At 42.7% G+C, this 22,278-nt stretch overlaps 1 protein-coding gene across 1 annotated transcript in view; it reads right to left on the bottom strand.

The window, feature by feature from the left end:
* The window catches only part of LOC124016624, a 122,780-nt gene extending 111,629 nt beyond the window's left edge, over window positions 1–11,151 (bottom strand). Inside the window, exons 1-2 of the mRNA XM_046332151.1 lie at window positions 11,135–11,151; window positions 7,730–8,377 (exon numbers count right to left, since the gene is read on the bottom strand). Of these exons, the coding sequence (XP_046188107.1) occupies window positions 7,730–8,377; window positions 11,135–11,151 (665 nt within the window). The remainder of the gene's footprint in view (window positions 1–7,729; window positions 8,378–11,134) is intronic.
* Window positions 11,152–22,278: the final 11,127 nt, after the last annotated feature.

Raw genomic sequence — 22,278 nt, 5'->3', positions numbered from 1 at the left:
GACTGCACCAAATCTGAACCAAACATAGACGTCTAGGATTGGTTCAGATTTGGTCCAGACCAAAAACCAAAGTCCATGGATGTCGAAATCAAGGCCGATCCGGAACTGCACCAAAAGACATCCAAAAGGAATCAGCATCAGTCCATGTTTACTGAGGTACATTTAAAACCATGACCATGACAATATGGGATGATTGTCCATTTTACTTGGACCTGTCCTGTTTTTAGGATGTGTTTTTTTGTTAACATGAGAGCGCCATTTAGGTTAGGCTATTTGATCGGCTGCACGAAGTAAAAAGTCATACATTTGATCTCCAGCCTGTGGGCTACAAAAAAGGCCACATATTCTTTCCACCATATCCTGTATCTGCTACATGATTTATGATAGATTATGTTTTTGAAGGAATGTTGGTGGAGCGCTGCAGAGATGCGTCTCTCCAACAGGACCCTGGAGAGGCACGCTTGGAATGCACAAACAAAATATTTTGCCCCCCTGTCTTTGACAAAGTGGGCACTGCTATCAATGTTCAGCATCTGCGCTCACCTAAAACGCCCATATGCCACTGGTTGAGAGAAATTGTCATTGTTTTTAGGCAGACTTGTCTGAGGTTTTATGTGTTGTTATTGGAGGTGCGTCTTGGTCAGTTTAGCTCAGAAAATGCCGCACTTGTTAATCTGTCAGCCCTAATCCTGTCTAATGAGCGGGCCGGCCGTGAGTTTACTCCGCACAAAATCTGTTCACGAAAATAAAACCATGAACTGAGGGATATTGTACAGAGTTCAATGACCGTGTCGAATTTAGTCAACATATTTTTTGTTGTTGTTGCTAATTTGCTACGTGAGGTTTATTTGATCAAGATGACGTTTCGTAATGGTGAGGTTGTTAGGAATGCACTGACATAAATGGAGACGTGTGGAATTTCGGCAACTTTGGGGAAAAAACACTTTATATCGGAGATGTGTCTGTGGTTCACACTCGTATCTGCCCTCTCATTGGCTAGAATGGTCCCACCTTATCTGCATTAATGCATGTGTAGAATGTATCTTTCCAAGACACTTCTCACACGTAAGATACAGTATGTTTGCATTTTCTAGTTGGATGGAAATGCTAAAAATATATCAACAGATTTTTTTTTAAGTGTTATGATATGAGTTCAGATATCCAGAAATCATTGTGTTAACTTAAATGTATTACCTGAAATCTTAACATATTTTTGGTGGAACTACAGTCACGTATAACCTCATTATCAGTTTTGGAGGTGGAATGCTACTCACTCACCATGTAGGCAGCTGTGTGTTGGATGACACTTACAGAGCTTCACACACACACACACACACACCATAATTCAACACAAAATCACACAGCCCAGTACCATGCTTCTATACTGAAGGTTCATCATCTCAACATCTATCATCCCCCCCTCCCTCCCTCCCTATATGGGTTTCTACCTCCTCTCCCCTCACCTTCACAAGGTAAAGGACACCAAAGAAAACTTTGGCATAATTCAAAACCCCAGTCAGTGTGGCAGTTTCCAAAGACAAAGTTCCAATAACATCGATAATCAAGTCCTAAAAAAAGAGTGCTGTGAAACGGAGGAACAACAAAGGGCTAGCTAGCAGCAATCCTTCATTCTCCACAGGAGGTAAAGTAGACAGAGCTTTGAGACCCAAAATTACTCACTACTTGGGACTAACAACCTGTCATTTTCACATAATACATACAAACCTACCTGTCACATAGCCTTACCTGTCACACAGTCTTATCTGTCACCCACATATGTACCTCACACAGAGCTCTTGAATGTCACGCATAACTTCCTATCACACAAAGTTTACACAGACCTTGCCTGTTAAACAAATACAGTCCTATCTGCAATACCCAGATGTACTGTGTCTTTGAGCCATGAAGATAATGTTAAGCTCCTCCCACCCGAACAGCCCTTAGTTCATATGAACGCTCAATTTAATTACAACTTCTATTTTACAGAAAGTGATTTGATCAATTGATAGCGACAGAGTCACACATTGTATAAGATCTCTTCCCAAGCAAAGCAAAATTACTTAGACTTTTCAACTTTAGAAGGTTGTAGCTTAGCTTCTGAATGTTGCATCTTCCTCTGGCATTTCACAGCTTGTTTATAGCCTAAAGCACTAGAGATGTATGTCTTATTTTAGATCGGCATAAACAAATGCAAATTGTAAAATAAATAAATAAATAAAACAAGAAATATCCCTCAAATCAAGGAAGGTCTCACCCCCCCACTCCCCAGTCCTCCAAACCTGCAGTAGCCTCACCCATTCCATCCCTACCCCCCGTCCTCTAAACTTGTAGTACCCCAGGCGTAGCCGCACCTGTTACAGCCCTCAGCCCTACCACCCCACACTCCCCCAAACTTGCAGAAGCCTAGCTCCACCCGTTTCCGCCCTATCAGCACAAACAGCTGGGTAGAAGGAGACTGAGGGAGCCAAGAGCACTCAGCACATTATCTCACTCAGCAGGGGGCCCAGGTATCAAAGGGAGATACACATGGCCAAGAGACAAACACGCCAAACAAGCACGATACAACATGTTCATCTGAAAAACACTACTCCGATTCATTAGCATTAACATCGTATGGTCACTTGGTTTGAGGTGTCTCCAACATGTTGAGAAAGTAAAGAAAAAATTAATTAAAAGAAGAGTTGTTCCCTCAACTTGAGAATGGGCCTGTTCAAACTCAACTAAGAAAGTCTTTGGGCAACATTTTCATTTTGCTTAATCTCTCTGGGATATGCGGGATGGTAGCGTCCCACCTCGCCAACAGTCACTGAAAGTGCAGGGTGCCAAATTCAAAACAACAAAATTCTCATAATTAAAATTCCTCAAGCATACAAGTATTTTACACCATTTTAAAGATAAAATTCTCGTTAATCCAGCCACAGTGTCTGATTTCAAAAATGCTTTACAGCGAAAGCACCGCAAACGATTATGTTAGGTCACCTACCAACTCACAGAATAATACAGCCATTTTTCCAGCCAGAGAGGAGTTTCAAAAAGCACAGATAGAGATCAAATTAATCACTAACCTTTGATGATCTTCATCAGATGACACTCATAGGACTTCATGTTACACAATACATGTATGTTTTGTTTGATAAAATGCATATTTATATCAAAAACTCTCATTTTACATTGGCGCGTTACCTTCAGTATTTCTCAAATATACGGTGACTGTGCAGAGAGCCACATCTATTTACAGAAATACTCATTATAAATGTTGATGAAAACAAAACTGTTATAAATGGAATTAGAGATATACTTCTCCTTAATGCCACCGCTGTGTCATATTTTTTTTTACTCTACGGAAAGAAAAAAAAACATGCAATAATCTAAGTACAGAATCCAAAAGCACGTTCAGGTCGCGCCGTACGTCGGACAAAAAGTTTTTTTTTAAGTTCCGTTACAGCACGTAGAAACATGTCAAACTAAGTATAGAATCAATCTTTAGAATGTTGTTATCATAACATTTCAATAATGTTCCAATTGGAGAATTCCAATTGTTTGTAGAAAATCAATGGAACGAGAGCTAACTCTCTCCGGACCTTGCCTCAGAGCCTGTGGCAATCTGCCAGACACCTGACTCATTCCTCTCTCATGCGGCCCCCCTTCACAGTAGAATCCTCAAACAAAGTTCTAAAGACTGTTGACATCTAGTGGAAGCTTTAGGAAGTGCAACATAACCAATATCCCACTGTATCTACAATAGGGGCTGAGTTTTAAAAAACTACAAGCCTCAGATTCCCCATTTCCTGGTTGGATATTTCTCAGGTTTCCGCCTGCCATATGAGTTATGTTATACTCACAGACATCATTCAAACAGTTTTAGAAACTTCAGAGTATTTTCTATCCAATACTACTAATAATATGCATATATTAGCATCTGGGACAGAGTAGCAGGCAGTTTACTCTGGGTACCTTATTCATCCAAGCTACTCAATCCTGCCCCCCTGTCACCAAGAAGTTAAACAGCTGCGCTGTGAACTGCCGCACTGCACTGCAACATTCAAAATAATGGTAGAATACTATACCTCGTGTTTGCAGTGCTTGTGGCGCGTGTAGCGTGCTTTAACTAATTGGCCATTTAAACTAGGAAGGGGCATCGCGTGGTGAAATATCGGAAGCCATTCACTTTCAATTAAAGGAAAGTGAGAGAAGCAAAGTGGTCGGGGGGAACCGTCGAGCGATGCGAGCATAGGCGAGAAAACTAAACTTGCACTAAAGTTGGAGAAAGCTGAACATTATAAAAAAAAAATACTCCGCAACATCATGACGTAAATTACCAATTGATGCTCACAATAGCTTCCGACCCCTACTGGATTGTCTGACAATGGCTGTTGATACGTAGCACTTAGCTTGCTTGCTTGCTGGCACCCACATGAGGGCGATGCATGGCTGGGCAAGTGCTGCTTGTATAGTGTAAATGCTCCGTAAATCTGCGCTTAAATTTAAGTTTCTCCTCATTGTAATTGATAAAAAGAAATGCTACAACATAAATGGCGCTGCAGATATAATTTTGTTTACACTTTGTTTTGCATTAGCTCACAGCGCAGGTGTCTTTGTGACAGGAAAAAGACACCCTCTGTGTGCCTTTTAACAGACGTCTTGATGCCACCTATAGCCTGCCACCCTGCCTTATGCTTTCTGTCAGATTACTAGGGAGACAAATGTAGGTCTTCACCCTCATTGCCCTCATCCTCATCCGTCTCTGGCCACAGCAGGGCTTTCTGTCTTGGGCCTATAATCCACTTAGGTGGCTCTTTCTATTCTTCCTCTATGGCTCTAAGCCGGAACATCGATTCCATTATACAGACTCACTCATTGACCTGCTGCCTATTCCTTTAGAAAGGCCCAATCCACGTCTGTGCACAGTCCTAATCCAAATACATTATACATTCTAGAATGGTTTAGAATGGTCGTTGGTAGCAGCGCTCCATAGCTCTGGATAGCCAGTGACAGATGGAGAGATGAAGAGGGGAGACAGAGAGTCAGAGTTCCGGTTATACAGTGAGATAGCACCGTTTTTATAGGGCCTGATCAATATAGTATGACCAAGCAAGGTGTATGTACAGTACCTGAGTAGTATAGAAATGATTTAATCTCTTGGGGAATATAGACCTATAATAAGTGAAGAACAGAAAAATACATAGACAGACAGGTCTTCAACCCTTGAGGGGAAATGGAACAATCAGAATCAATCATATCCCAACCGCTCTGTCCCTTCACCACCTTGCTAACCCTCTCTCCAATTCCAGCACCCTAATCTCTCTTCACTGTCCCCCTCCTCATCATCCCTCCATCTCTCTATTCTGTCATTCTCCTTGTCCCTCCCCATACCTCTCTCTTCTCTTTCTTCCTCCTTGTCCCCTTCTCTATCCTCTGTTCCCCTCCTCTTCATCCCTCCATCCCTGCACTGTCCTCTACCCTGTATGATCTCCAACAACCTTGTCTCCCATCCAGGTTGCTAAATGACTGATTATTACCTTTCACTGTTTAGTGTTCAGTCACTGAGCTGCTGCTGAAGGGGCCAGGAGTGGGGAGTGCAGGGGCCACACGAGAAAGGACTCTCTACCTCTTCCCACTGTCGATATCACCACCCTATGTCATTACTGCGGCTACCTGGACGAGGAAGCCATTTGGTCTTCTTTTATAATATAAAACCAATTTCAGCGCGAGCGCATCCGCAACGGGGGGTAAATATTCATTATTCATTATTAAAATGTTCTCCCGAGCAGTTTGGAAATCCAAATATGTTCCGTACCAGATGAGATGGCTCAGCCCTATTGTCCCGAGGGAACATTGACTAATCGCCTTCGGAAATCGATATCCAACGGTAATCATCAGACACCTCCGATTATACAGTAGTGTCCACCGGCCCATTGACCGACCAACCCCCGTCACCCTATATTCCCTCCCTCCTTCCCTCCCTCCCTCCCTCCCTCCATTCAATCCCAGAATAACAGCATTGATCAGTGATTATGTTACTGGGGGTGTGGGTGGGGATGGAGGAAGACATCAGGCGTCAGTCATTTCTATGGGGGCTATTTGGGTCCTCTTGTTACCGGATACAGCAGCATAGTCAGTAGTGTACAGTTATAGCTTCTTTGCTCGATCCGGATGTAAAGGGAGAGACTGAGAGATGAGGTATGTTCCGTAGGTAAGGAAATTATAATAATATATGGACATTTAACTAGCAGACGCTTTTATGCAAAGCAACTTAGTCAATGCGGTTGTTCAGTAGCTATTGCTCTAGCGAGAAATCACAAAACAACTGATGTATTTGATTAGGGGAAATTGCGCAACATTGTTAAGTTAAGTATTGGACAAAGGGGCTTGGGCAGGGTTGTTGGGTTTGGGAGATAGGGTCAGGAGTTATTCCTGACCAAGTGACCAGAAAGTAACCAGGATACTCTAGGCTCTACATCTAGGCTATTTGTTGTCAGGAAAAACTCCCAAGGCCAACCATGTGAAATTGCATATCCCTCCCCTCTTTACACCTTTCTCTCTATCGCTCGCTCAGCTTTTCCCTCTGCATCTCCATGCTAAGCATGAAAAGTGTCTGTGATCAATACCTCCAGGCCTGCTCCTGCTTCTAACCACAGGCCGGGGGGTGGCAGAGCTTCCTGGGGGGCTGGAGTGCTGTGTCAGCATCCACTCAAGACCTCAAACACCCCTCTTACTCCTCTTCTTCTCTCATCACCTCTGTCAACCAACACTTCTTCAACACAATCCTTCACTCACACGTTTCTCACTTTTAACGCTACACACCTCCACCGCCCTTCTCTTCTCCTCCCCTCCTCCCTCCATTCCAATGTGGCTGTTAAATACCATTCAAATGTCACCCTGTCATTTTGATTGGAATAATAATTTTGAGAGGAGGGAGAAATGGCTTGTTGATGCTAAGCAGGCGGTGCAACAGCGAAAGCCATCTCTCCCTGTCACAAAGTTGCCGTGTAAGAGGTTCCCAGTTCCTGCCCGGCCCCACGGCGCCACAGTAGATGTGGACACAGATTTATGTTAAGACCACCGAGGCCATGTATTAGCGTCGTTCATCATCACGCCTTAGTAGACCAATGACAGCGACAGTACTAGGATTCATGCACAGGGAGTAACAGAGGATCAGTGTAAAGGACCTATGATTAGTGTGGTTATGTATGTTGGGGAGTGTTAAAGTGGGTATGAATGTAACAGTGATTTAATTATAGCTTTCTAAACTAACAATAAGAGTAGCGTTTCAGGTGTTTGACCTATTTTCAGTGTATGAAGTCTTGAAGTAAACTAATTTACCCAGCAGCCAACACTTCTCTCTATAAAACACCTTGGTCCTGCTCAGTAGAGAGCAAACCGTAGTAGAACGTAGCAGAACATTAGCATCAGAAAATGGACAAGTTCAGGTAGAATGTCCCCGTTTCACTCTGTTTCACTCCGTTTCACCCTGTTTCACTCCGTTTCACTCCGTTTCACTCTGTTTCACCCTGTTTCACCCTGTTTCACTCTGTTTCACCTTGTTTCACTCTGTTTCACCCCGTTCCTGTTTCACTCTGTTTCACCCTGTTTCACCCCGTTTCACCCTGTTTCACTCCGTTTCACCCCGTTTCACCCTGTTTCACCCCGTTTCACCCTGTTTCACTCTGTTTCACCGTACTGAACATGACGCTGTTCTCTATCGCATTTAACAGTAACTCAATCTTACCTTGCGGGCACCTCAATGTTGGAGATGGCGTAAAAGTACTTGAGCAGGTTGTCCCTCTGCATGTAGGTTCCCCCCAGGGCCGGTCTGAGCAGCCTCAGCCTGAGGTTAGTGAAGGTAAAGAATTCCCTCAGGCCCTTCATACTCTCCATACGGGTATACAAGCTGTCCATGTTGAGCAACCTAGGCCCAGCGAACACTGCGAAGCGCTCCCGAACCTCGAACTTTACGTTCTTATCGTTCTTCGATCCCACCCAGCGTGAGAACTGCTCGGTGCAGATGACAAGGGTAATATTTGCAGGCGATAGGTCGGGGACACGCTTTGGTGCCATGTTAAAGGACTCGAGACAATCGTCAGCGTAGAACTGGTAGGGCTGCCAGGTGCGGCCGTGGTCCATGGACTTGTCCAGCACCATTAAGGTGGGGCGGCCGTACTCAAAGGTAATGGCGATGTCGTCCGTCAGCTCCAGGCTCTTGTTCCAGGCTAGGGAGATGTTGGCCAAGAGGGGTTCTGGATAACGGGCCCATGTGACTGTCTGCCAGTAGGTGATGCGGCCGGTGTGCTCGCGGTCCTGCATCAGCTGAGGAGGGTGGGCCAGGTCCGGGTTGGAGGCGTCACACTCGTCACTGCACAGGTACGTACGGGTTCTCCTGCAGAGTCAAAAGAACACAAACGAGTCAGTGGACAGACAGTAAATGGATACACTAAATGATTCTCAAGTCTTAGGGGAAATGGAATATAGTCTATCATCAATCCCTCTAGGATTCTGCAATCACAATTGTCTTTAGCAAAATCAACATTTCCCCGCAAATTTGACCAATCACAACTATTTCCGCATAAAACAGTCAAATCATCACAATATTATCATCACCGCAGTACATAGAGGGCTTGCAATTTCAACCAATCACTGCACTTTACTGCATAATATAGTTCAATCGAGCCTCACATCAACAATCCTTTTCCCTCGTTAGCTAATTTTCACAAGAGATTTGACAAAATCACCTACTGGCAGACAGTCACATGGTCCCGTTACCCTAAACCCCTCTTAACCAACATATTGCATGCAAAATGTCAGAACTTACGCAGGAAAATCAAGCATTTTTGTCCTCAAATATCATTAAAAAATGCAAAATCCTGGACTATATGATGCAGAAGAAGAAATTCCTGTACCTACTTTCATGCTCCTGGCATTCATCCTAAAACTTAAACCGAAACATTTAATAAGATAACATTTTTTAAAAAGTGAAACGTAAATGATTTCACGATTAATCAAGTTGGTGAACTGTACAAAAAACGAACCAGTCAGTCAAACCCACACTAATAACAAAATAAGGTTTACAGTTCTGTGCAGGCTGAGTTCATCTGATTTATGATGACACTGAGCTAAGAGAGAAAAACAAGCATATGCAAAATCTAGTGGTGCTAGGGTGCTAGAGAAACATCTCAGAAGAAGGGAAAGGGGTGATACCTAGTGCTAGGGTAAGAGAAACATCTCAGAAGAAGGGAAAGGGGTGATACCTAGTGCTAGGGTAAGAGAAACATCTCAGAAGAAGGGAAAGGGGGATACCTAGTGCTAGGGTAAGAGAAACATCTCAGAAGAAGGGAAAGGGGTGATACCTAGTGCTAGGGTAAGAGAAACATCTCAGAAGAAGGGAAAGGGGTGATACCTAGTGCTAGGGTAAGAGAAACATCTCAGAAGAAGGGAAAGGGGGATACCTAGTGCTAGGGTAAGAGAAACATCTCAGAAGAAGGGAAAGGGGGGATACCTAGTGCTAGGGTAAGAGAAACATCTCAGAAGAAGGGAAAGGGGTGATACCTAGTGCTAGGGTAAGAGAAACTTCTCAGAAGAAGGGAAAGGGGTGATACCTAGTGCTAGGGTAAGAGAAACATCTCAGAAGAAGGGAAAGGGGGATACCTAGTCAGTTGTACAACTGAATGCATTCAACTGAAATGTGTCTTGTGCACCCAACTCCTCTTCTTAACTGCCTTGCTTACTGCCAGAAAGACAGATTTTTACCTTGTTGGCTCAGGGATTTCATCCAGCAAGCTTTTGGTTACTGGCCCAACGCTCCTACCCGCCAGGCTACCTGCCGCCTGCTCGAGTGGGGTACTCAGATCCTAGCCTCAGGATAAAAGTCTGTGCGTGACGACATAGCGCACATAAAAATGATTTTGCGTTTAAATTCCCATGTACAGATAAAAAAAATACAAATACAAATTCAACTCTACTGATAGTTTTGTGCCCACTTTGGTTTTGGCACGTGTGCTCTCGCTAACAGTTTACAGATACAGTTTAGATTATTATGGACATAAGAGCGAAATTATTTTAAGTTGTAAATACGGCAGCCAAGCAACATCGATCATCATGTCACCAGAATAAATCACTCAATATATATTGGAAAGGAGCATCAAGCTTCTCACCTTACACTTTCACCACCCTGTGAAGTTCATCTTATTTCATCTGTAGCCTAATAAACCGCATGCTTTCCCGAGCCGTAGTGGGAGAACCATACATGATCACATGACAATTATGTGGAATTATGGAATCAAAATATTTCACAGATACCGGAACTTGTAAATTCAATTAGACTTTATTACAAAGTAACAGAGCCGGGCAATTCCATAGAACAACTGCCTCTTCATTCTTAGTATTTGGCTTTTATACAGTCTTACCCTTACACCCTTACATCGTCACTCCACTTTATGAATCTTGTTGTCTTACTTAGTTTCCATTCTCTTATTGACTCAGTCATTGGGGCATAGATTCTATTCGTGGAGTGACATGCACACTCCTATTGGTGCCCACCTGTCACGTTCTGACCTTTATTTCCTTTGTTTTGTCATTATTTAGTATGGTCAGGGCGTGAGTTGGAGTGGGCAGTCTATGTTTGTTTTTCTATGATTTGGGTATTTCTATGTTTCGGCCTAGTATGGTTCTCAATCAGGGGCAGGTGTCATTAGTTGTCTCTGATTGAGAATCATACTTAGGTAGCCTGGGTTTCACTGTGTGTTTGTGGGTGATTGTTCCTGTCTCTGTGTTTGCACCAGATAGAACTGTTTTGGGTTTTCACGTTTCTTGTTTTTGTTAGTTTGTTCATGTGAAGTGCTTTATTAAACATGAATCAAAACAACCACGCTGCGCTTTGGTCCGCCTCTCCTTCAAGTCAAGAAAACCGTTACACTATCACAGATTATTTAATGTTCCTGTCCAAATGTCTTCAGGCTGATGTTGTCTATGTATGATTAACCGATGTGCATGTCCAGTAACCTTCACAAGATCAGATATGGCCCCGACCAGTCCCGTCTTGTTGGTCTACCTTGCCTCATCCACACAGATTCTGCTTACGATTCTGTTTTTTTACATATCTAACAGTTGACTCGATGTTGATCCAGCTTTGTACACTCACATGGGCTCAGCCTTCATTCTGCTTACACATGTCTAATATTTAAACGTATATCGATTATTCATTCTACTTCAAAGAGAACAGTATCGGTACTGAGAATCATCAGATGACTGGAAACTCTCCAACATCTCCAGGTTTACATCGATATTACAGTGCCTTCAGAACGTATTCACACCCCTTCTAACAAATTTTTTTTTGTGTTACGGTCTGAATTTAAAATAGATAAAATTGAGATTTTGTGCCACTGGCCTACCCACAATACCCCATAACGTCAAAGTGGAAGTATGTTTCTTCAATTTTCTTTTACAAATGAATAAAAATGAAAATCTGAAATGTATTGAGTCAATAAGTATTTAACCCTTCTGTTATGGCCTAAATAAGTTCAGGAGTAAAAATCTGATTAAAATCTGATTAGTCACATGATAAGTTGCATGGGACTCACTATGTGCAATAAAAGTGTTGAACATGATTTCTGAATGACTACCTTGTCTCTGTACTCCACACATGCAATTATCTGTAAGGTCCTTCAGTTGAGCAGTGCATTTCAAACACATATTCAACACAAAGACCAGGCTTTCCAATGCCTCGCAAAGAAGGACACTTATTGGTAGACTGGGGAGTTTTTTTCAGGATATAAAAAAATAGAATAGTGCTAAGCACTACCAAAGGAAAACCTGGTTCAGTCTTCTTTCCACCAGACACTGGGAGATAAATTCACCTTTCACCAAGAAAATAACCTAAAACACAATAGATGTGGGTGCTCCAGAGTGGCAGAGTCACAGGCAAGACCTGAAAATAGTTGTCTAGCAATGATCAACAATCAATTTGACAAAGCTTGAGGAATTTTGAAAATAATAATGGGCAATTGTTGCACAATCCAGGTGTGGAAAGCTCTTAGAGACTTACCCAGAAAGACTTACAGCTGTAATCACAGCCAAAGGTGCTTCTACAAAGTATTGACTAGGGGGGGAATACTTATGTAAATGAGATATTTCTGTATTTCATTTTCAATAAATTTGCAAAAATGTCTAAAAACATGTTTTCACTTTGTCATTTTGGGTTATTGTGTCACGCCTTGGTCTTAGTATTTTGTGTTTTCGTTATATATTTGGTCAGGCCAGGGTGTGACATGGGTTTATGTTGTTGTATTTCGTATTGGGGTTTTTGTATTATTGGGATTGCGGCTGAGTGTTGTATGGGCTTGGCTGCCTGAGGCGGTTCCCAATCAGAGTCAGATGATTCTCGTTGTCTCTGATTGGGAACCGTATTTAGGTAGCCTGGTTTCGCTTGGTATTTCGTGGGTGATTGTTCCTGTCTCTGTGTAGTGTTCACCAGATAGGCTGTAATAGGTTTCAGGTTCCATTTGTTGTTTTTGTATTTATGAGTTATTTCATGTATCGTTCCGTTTTCCTTCATTAAAGATCATGAGTAACAACCACGCTGCATTTCGGTCCGACTCTCTTTCGACAAACGAAGAACGACGTTACAGAATCACCCACCACACACCGACCGAGTGGCGTGGAAACAGGCAGCGACAGCTGGAGCAGCAAAAGGAGGATGAATTATTCGGAGAATGGACATGGGAAGACGTGTTGGATGGTAAAGGTTGTTACACTTGGGAGGAGATACTGGCCGGAAGAGGTCGCCTCCCATGGGAACAGGTGGAGGCACTAAGGAGAGCAGAGGCAGCCGGAGATAGGAGCCGACGATACGAGGGAACACGGTTGGCAAGGAAGCCTGAAAAGCAGCCCAAAATGGAATGGAAACCTGGTTACTGATTGGCCAAAGATTCCACTCGAGGCTGTGTTCAGTAGAGATATAATGTTTTGAAACAGAGGTTGAAAAATATTTCGCTTCGGTGTGCCCTACTGCACACTACCCTGCTGTGTTCAAGTCATCAATCCCTGTTAAGAGGGGAAGAATGAAACGCCAGCAGTACTACAGACTGTGAAGCTCGGAACTGCTATTGAAGATACTGCAGTGTGGGCGGCTATGACTTAATATTGAAACGACTGGGTCTTCTCTCCCAACAACAACATTAGATGAGAACATCCCACTCTCACTGGGGAGAGGTGGCATGCTTGTTTCCTCTCCGTAACTATTACTACATTTCCTGGATTTCCAGGAATCCCAGTTGGAAGATTCCTAGAATAAGCAGGACATTCGGGAATCCTCCAACCAGGATTTGTGGAAAACCTGGGAATTTATAGAAAGTTACCAGGATCTGGTCCTGGGCCAAAGAAAAGGTACAAATATTTGTCCAACCTTCACTCCTGCTTCAGACACAACGAGGATTAGTGACATGCCGTAAGGAAACGACCACCGTTAAACTGTACAGACACTGTCCCAGATGCACAACAACATAGGTTACTATGTAATAGGTTACTCTCGACCCAGATACAGTGCCTTGCGAAAGTATTCGGCCCCCTTGAACTTTGAGACCTTTTGCCTCATTTCAGGCTTCAAACATAAAGATATAAAACTGTATTTTTTTGTGAAGAATCAACAACAAGTGGGACACAATCATGAAGTGGAATGACATTTATTGGATATTTCAAACTTTTTTAACAAATCAAAAACTGCAAAATTGGCGTGCAAAATTATTCAGCCCCTTTACTTTCAGTGCAGCAAAGTCTCCGTATAAATGCACCTGCACTGTGATAGTCTCAGAGGTCCGTTAAAAGCGCAGAGAGCATCACGAAGAACAAGGAACACACCAGGCAGGTCTGAGATACTGTTGTGAAGAAGTTTAAAGCCGGATTTGGATACAAAAAGATTTCCCAAGCTTTAAACATCCCAAGGAGCACTGTGCAAGCGATAATATTGAAATGGAAGGATTATCAGCCCACTGCAAATCTACCAAGACCTGGCCGTCCCTCTAAACTTTCAGCTCATACAAGGAGAAGACTGATCAGAGATGCAGCCAAGAGGCCCATGATCACTCTGGATGAACTGCAGAGATCTACAGCTGAGGTGGGAGACTCTGCCCATAGGACAACAATCAGTCGTATATTGCACAAATCTGGCCTTTATGGAAGAGTGGCAAGAAGAAAGCCATTTCTTAAAATTATCCATAAAAAGTGTTGTTTAAAGTTTGCCACAAGCCACCTGGGAGACACACCAAACATGTGGAAGAAGGTGCTCTGGTCAGATGAAACCAAAATGTAACTTTTTGGCAACAATGCAAAACGTTATGTTTGGCGTAAAAGCAACACAGCTCATCACCCTGAACACACCATCCCCACTGTCAAACATGGTGGTGGCAGCATCATGGTTTGGGCCTGCTTTTCTTCAGCAGGGACAGGGAAGATGGTTAAAATTGATGGGAAGATGGATGGAGCCAAATACAGGACCATTCTGGAAGAAAACCTGATGGAGTCTGCAAAAGACCTGAGACTGGGACGGAGATTTGTCTTCCAACAAGACAATGATCCAAAACATAAAGCAAAATCTACAATGGAATGGTTAAAAAATAAACATATCCAGGTGTTAGAATGGCCAAGTCAAAGTCCAGACCTGAATCCAATCGAGAATCTGTGGAAAGAACTGAAAACTGCTGTTCACAAATGCTCTCCATCCAACCTCACTGAGCTCGAGCTGTTTTGCAAGGAGGAATGGGAAAACATTTCAGTCTCTCGATGTGCAAAACTGATAGAGACATACCCCAAGCGACTTACAGCTGTAATCGCAGCAAAAGGTGGTGCTACAAAGTATTAACTTAAGTTGGCTGAATAATTTTGCAGGCCCAATTTTTCAGTTTTTGATTTGTTAAAAAAGTTTGAAATATCCAATAAATGTCGTTCCACTTCATGATTGTGTCCCACTTGTTGTTGATTCTTCACAAAAAATACAGTTTTATATCTTTATGTTTGAAGCCTGAAATGTGGCAAAAGGTCGCAAAGTTCAATGGGGCCGAATACTTTCGCAAGGCACTGTATCTCTTGTGACGAACATATCAAGAATATTTTAAGGACAATTTTTTTCCATCTTCATAACATTGCAAAAATCCTAAACTTTTTGCAAAAACTTATGCCGAATAACAAATCCATGCTTTTGACACTTCTAGATTAGACTACCGCAATCCTCTACTCTCCAGCTAGCCGGATAAAGCACTAAATAAACTTAGAAGCTTAACACAGTTGCTAGAATCCTGACTAGAACTGATCATATTACTCCAGTGCTAGCCTCTCTACACTGGCTTCCTGTTAAGGCAAGGGCTGATTTTAAGGTTTTACTGCTAACCTACAAAGCATTACATGGGCTTGCTCCTACCTATCTCTCCAATTTGGTCCTGCCGTACATACCTACACGTCCACTATGGTCACAAGACGCAGGCCTCCTTATTGTCTCTAGAATTCCTAAGAAAACACCTGGAGGCAGGACTTTCTCCTATAGAGCTCAAATTTTATGGAATGGTCTGGCTATCCAACTCTTCAGTAGGTCCTATGATTGAGTGTAGTCTGTCCCAGGGGTGTGAATGTGAACGGCAAGGCACTGGAGCGACAAACCGCCCTTGCTGTCTCTGCCTGGCTCCCCTCTCTCCACTGGGATGCTCTGCCTCTGACCCTATTACGGGGGCTGAGTCACTGGCTTACTAGTGCTCTTCCATGCCGTCCCTAGGAGGGTTGCGTCACTTGAGTGGGTTGTGTCACTGACGTGATCTTCCTGTCCCGTTTTGCAACCCCTCGGGCTTGTGCGGTGGAGGAGATCTTCATAAGCTATACTGAGCATTGTCTTAGGATAGTAAGTTGGTGGTCTGTTGATAACCCTCTATTAGTGTGGGGGCTGTGCTTTGGCAAAGTTAGTGGGTTTATATCCTGCCTGGTTTGCCCTGTCCGGTTGGCCCGTCTGGGAGTATTTTTGGACAAGTCCATAGTGTCCCCCGACCCCCCCGTCTCAGCCTCCAGTATCTATGCTGCTATAGTCTATGTGCCAAGGGGCAAGGGTCAGTCTGTTATATCTGGTGTAATTCTCCTCTCTTATCTGGTGTCCTGTGTGAATTTAAGTATGCGCCCACTAATTCTCTCTCCCCTCCTGGAGGACCTGAGCCCTAGGACCATGCCTCAGGACTACCTGGCCTGATGACTCCTGGTCGTGATCCTTCTCCAGTTTCAACTGTTCTGCCTGCGGCTATGCAACCCTGACCTGTTCACCGGATGTGCTACCTTGTCCCAGACCTGCTGTTTTCGACTCTCTCTCTACCACACCTGCTGTCTCAACCTCTGAATGCTCGGCTATGAAAAGCCAACTGACATTTACTCTGAGGTGCTGACCTGTTGCACACTCTACAAACACAGATTATTATTTGGCACTGCTGGTCATCTATAAATGTTTGAACATCTTGAAGAACAATCTTGTCATAATTGCCATGTACTCTTCTAATCTTCACCTGGCACAGCCAGAAGAGGACCTCTAGGTTTCTACCGAGGTTCCTGCCTTTATGGGGAGTTTTTCTTAGCCACTATGCTTCTACATCTGCATTGCTTGCTGTTTGGGGTTTTAGGCTGGGTTTCTGTATATTTATAAATACATGCGATTGAATTTGATTGACATACCGGTAATGTATAGCAATACGTAGGACAGAGTGACGGAAGGTCTGTATAAAGAATGAATGACGCAAATATATTATAGTGTTTCTGGATTGGGTGTTTTGCATGTACAGTGAGGTCACTTGGCACCCTTGATAAAGGTTAGCAAAAAAGACTGTATAAAATAAATACACATACATAGCTATATTGCATGCCCAAAACATTTAGAAAATTATATTATTTTATACTAATACAATTACTCAGAGAAAGAGATATTGTTGAACAAGTACATACCTAAGTGTACTAAACATTAAGGGCACCTGTACTTTCCATGACAGACTGACCAGGTGAAAGCAACGATCCCTTATTGATGTCCCCTGTTAAGTGCCTTGACACTTAGCTGTGGTATATTGGCCATATACTACAAACCCCCGTGGTGCCTTATTGCTATTATAAACTGGTTACCAACGTAATTAGAGCAGTAAAAATAAAATATTGTCATACCCATGGTATTTGGTCTGATATACCACAGCTGTCAGCCAATCAGCATTCAGGGCTCGAACCACCCAGTTTATAATACTATTTGTGTTACTTTGCGATAACTATTTTATCCTTTCATATGTAGCGCTGTTTTCCTGTGCTGTGCTCTTGTAACAGGGTTGATTATGTTTCCACTTGCCTCTAAAGAAAGGTGTATTGCATGTTCAAGCAATCTTATTGGTTGGTTCAATTCCGATGACAATAAGGCATGTTGTTATTGGCCCCGCTTGCGGATAGGGCGGGATCGCGAACGTCAGGTCTCCCCAGTATGAAAATGTGATTGCAAGGGGTAGGTCACGTTCTGAATACTATTTTACAATGTGTACAAGTTTGCTGTACATTACTGATTTATATGTGTGGGTATATGGTACCTGTTAGGGATTGAGGGGCTTTCTGGGATGTGCTTTGGCATATGATTGCTGTAAATAAGTGTGTTAGCTAGCATGCACCGATGTAATGGCCACATAAGCTCACTGCTAACACAGTTGTCTTCATGCTACAGATTTTACCATCGACAGCCATCAACACCATTAAGCCCTGCACAACTAACGTGCTGTTTCCTATTAAAAACAGACAATAATGTTCAACTTGGACCACTGGCTGATTTATTGGGACAAAACACAACGCAAGGAGAGTACGATTAACATCTGTTACACTATCATAAGGGCTGCTTAATTCGTCATATATAATGTTAGCCAAACATCTGTACAGGTTTCCTTTATTTTCATTCAACATCTTTCTATCGAGCCGCCAGTTCTGGTTATAGACCACACGTCCACGGACCCCTGGAGATTTATCAAGGGCACACTTGCCACTAGACGGGAAAGCCCTCTGTGTTTGTTACCACGGACGCGATCAATGGCAAAGATCAGAGGTGCACCCTCTATACATTTCTACGGACAGCCTTTCTCTGCTCGCTCGAAAAACTAAATGAGGAAACAAATTGGATTATGGATTACTCAGTAAAGATATGACTGTGAAAGTAATGCACAAGTCTTTTGCCAAAATATCTGTAATAATATTACGCAATTTAAATAAAGGATGCACTTCTTTACTCGCTTACTCATAAAAGTAATCTGATTACATAACATGTTAGCCCCCAGCACTAAACGGCACTGAACATTTTTCTAAAAAGTTTTATGTTGTACAAGAACACATTGGGAGGGATCTTAGACCATTCCTCCATACAGCATGTTTCCAGATCCTTGAGATCAATGGTCTGTGCTTATGGACGGCCCACTTCAATTCAACCACAGCTATTCAATAGTGTTCCCGGCGAAAGATGGCCATTGGAAAATGTTGATTTTGTCAAGGATGTCAAGGATGTCAAGGATCTGGAAAGATGCTACTTGTGTCTGAACGGTCAAATCTGATGTATTTTTCCCCAAGTGGTTTTTAGACTGTTATTTGGCAAAGCTAGTGTTGACAGTTTGACAAGGACATGTGGTAGCTAACCATCTTGCAAATTGTTCACAAATAAATGAGTGAATGATCTAGTAAGCTAAACAGCTAGCTAGTTGACTGGTGTTTCGATAGTTGGATCGTCATATCCTTTGAGGCTTTAAAAGTGTTCTAACACTATGATTTTGAAACATTCAAAGTAACTGGGAAATGTCCATGGCAGGCATTGTTGTCACCTTAGCTTCTGAGTGATGGGAAACACAAGAACCACCACCTACCCCACTCACACCCGTTGTTACTATGGCAACTAGCGTAGTCATGTCATCAAATGACTGCTGTCTGAACACAATAAATCTGGTCACTTGTAACATGCTGTTTGGACAGTCAGCTTTCCAAAACAGATTTGAAAAACAAAACTGATTTGAGCATTAAGGCCTGCAGTGTGAACAAAGCTTTAGATCCCTCCAAATGTGTTCTCCAATATCATAAAATATTTTTGAAAAAAGGCTCACATGCAAGGTGAGGTATTGAAAAGTATTGAAAACAGGGGTGTCAATCATTTGAACCCCAATCTTTGAGAAAAAAATATGACTAATTAAACAAAATCGCTTTCTCTGAGCAATTGCATTAGTGTAAAATAATATAATTTCCCACCAAAATATGAGCATACAATACAGCGCAGTATTTATACTATTTAATTTATATATTTTTTTGCTCATCTTCATCGAAAAAATGTCAGACGCCACTGTACATCTGGATCTGGTGCGTGTGTTGAGTATGAGGGACTGAGCTGTGATGCGCTAAATGATTCACTGAAAGCTGCACATGACCTGATTGTCTGTCCTCTCTGTCTCTCAGATAATCAGGGACGGGATGTATTTCATCTTTTATGGGAGGGTTGTGAGTGTATTTGTTTAAACCCTCCCCCTCTCATGCCCTCTTTCCTTACCCCCTCTCTCCTTATCCTCCTACTCTCTCCTCTTCTCTGGCCCACATAGCTACCTTCTGCCAGCAGCGTGTACACACACACATGCACACACACAGAGAGATCCTGGCCAACTGCTACGGCAGGTGGCCGGCACCGCTAAGTCCCTCCAGCAATTATCCTCGCTGGGATCCTATCACTGTGACGACCAGCGCGATGGAACTCTGTCGCCGTGTCTACACGCAGCGGGCCATGGTGATAAGTGGGTTCTTGTTTTGGGCGGGACAAGTCCCAATCAGAACAGAAGCTTGCTCATTCCTTAGGTACATATGTCTTACTCGGAACACTCAATAACCATGGTTCAAAAAGTATACAGTGTTTTATGACGTCCCAATTGGAACAGAAGCATGAGCCCTCGATCCCTACACCTGAGGGACCTAGATTTGGATACCAACACTCAGTCATCATAAAAAGACTAAAAACCTAAGTATGATACGCTGAGATATTTTGATATGTAATTTGGAGAATTTATACACTGAGTGTACAAAACATTAGGACCACCTTAATATTGAGTTGCACCACCTTTAGCCTTTAGAACAGCCTCAATTCTTTGGGTCATAGACCTCTACAAGGTGTCGAAAGCGTTCCACAGGGATGCTGGCCCATGTTGACTCTAATGCTTCCAACAGCTGGTGGAACATTCTTGATATGTTGTGTTCTTTTAATATGACAATCAACCAATGATATCAGGCAACACCCGGCCATGATTAGACATCTGTGTGTATTTTGACACGATATAAATGAGTCATCCCGCAGTGTTTGTCTTTATACCCTGATGAAGACAGCTCGTCTGTCGAAACATTGGACATAACATTTTTTAGTGTGCGGCTCTCCTTAATTTTTTAAAAGTGTTCTTGATACACACAGGAAATTGTTGAGTGTGAAAATGCCAGCAGCAGTGCAGTTCTTGACACACTCAAACTGGTGCGACTGGCACCTACTACCCCGTTCAAAAGCACTGACATCTTTTGCCTTGCCCCTTCACCCTCAATGGTATACAGTGCCTTGTGAAATAATTTTGCACGCCCAATTTTTCAGTTCTTGATCTGTTAAAAAAGTTTTAAATATCCAATAAATGTCGTTCCACTTCATGATTGTGTCCCACTTGTTGTTGATTCTTCACAAAAAAATACAGTTTTATATCTTTATGTTTGAAGCCTGAAATGTGGCAAAAGGTCGCAAAGTTCAAGGGGGCCGAATACTTTCGCAAGGCACTGTACATACAAAATCCATGTCTCAATTGTCTCAAGGCTTAAAAATCCTTCTTTAACCTATATCCTCCCCTTTATCTACACTGATTGAAGTGAATTTAACATGTGAATAAGGGATTATAGCCTTCACCTGGATTCACCTGGTCAGTCTATGTCATGGAAATAGTAAATGTTACTAATGTTTGTACACTCAGTGTAGGTGAGCACATCCATCTTGAGGAGAGAGGAAACATTATAACAAGTTAAGAGACATCCCAACACTGGAGAACTACGTACCAAACATTCATATATTCAATTAAAAAATAATCACTCATAATATCAATGCAATTTGGCTGTTTATCTGAAAAGTAATAGGACTCAATCAAATTCAAATGACCTACACCAACAAGAGGGATGTTCTGTAGCTATTTTTGTAACTCTCTCTCTCGCTCTCTCTCGTTATAGTACTTTCCAGGTATTGCCAGCAAGGGGAATAAAGACCATGACAGCCGAAGAACACAATGTAGTGTTTAGAACAATCATCAAATGAAATGAGCCTCCCATAAAAAAAACACACACTGTGGGACAGACATGGGGATATTGCTTTCTTGCATTATGTTGTTTTGTTCAGAGATGTGAGTTTAGGTCACTAGAGGACTCTCTGTCTCCCTTGCCCTGTTGGGAAATGTGATTGTCCTGTTCAGAAACATGTGTCTGTTATTGGTGTAACTTGCTGGCAGTTGTTATGCTGGTGAGTGTGAGAGACAGTGGGACTAGTAGTGAGATGTAGTAGGATGAGTGATGAAATGTGTGTGTGTGTGTGTGTGTGTGTGTGTGTGTGTGTGTGTGTGTGTGTGTGTGTGTGTGTGTGTGTGTGTGTGTGTGTGTGTGTGTGTGTGTGTGTGTGTGTGTGTGTGTGTGTGTGTGTGTGTGTGTGCGGGTATCGGTGTGAGTATTGCATGTGTGTGTGTGCTGATGTGTGAGACAGAGAGTGTGTGTCTGCGTTATTTTGCTAACACTTTTGCCACGATTAATTACAGGCTCCGTTTCCCTGAGGAGTGGGTGGTGTGTGTGTGTGTGTGTGTGTGTGTGTGTGTGTGTGTGTGTGTGTGTGTGTGTGTGTGTGTGTGTGTGTGTGTGTGTGTGTGTGTGTGTGTGTGTGTGTGTGTTCATATGAATGCATGAATCTGCATGAATCTGCATGTATGCATCTGTACATGCATTCGTCTATATAGTACCAGTCATATTTTGGACACACCTACTCATTCAAGGGTTGTTCTTTATATTTTACTATTTTCTACATTGTAGAATAATAGTGAAGACATCAAAACTATGAAATAGCACATATGGAATCATGTAGTAAATCTAAATATATTTTGGATTTTAGATTCCTCAAAGTAGCCACCCTTTGCCTTGACAGCTTTGCACACACTTTGGCATTTTCTCAACCAGCTTCATGAAGTAGTCACCTGGAATGTATTTCAATTAACAGGTGTGCCTTGT

This window comes from Oncorhynchus gorbuscha, linkage group LGY (assembly GCF_021184085.1).
Source record: "Oncorhynchus gorbuscha isolate QuinsamMale2020 ecotype Even-year linkage group LGY, OgorEven_v1.0, whole genome shotgun sequence".
Taxonomy (NCBI): domain Eukaryota; kingdom Metazoa; phylum Chordata; class Actinopteri; order Salmoniformes; family Salmonidae; genus Oncorhynchus; species Oncorhynchus gorbuscha.
This window is presented reverse-complemented; position numbering and strand designations above follow the sequence as displayed.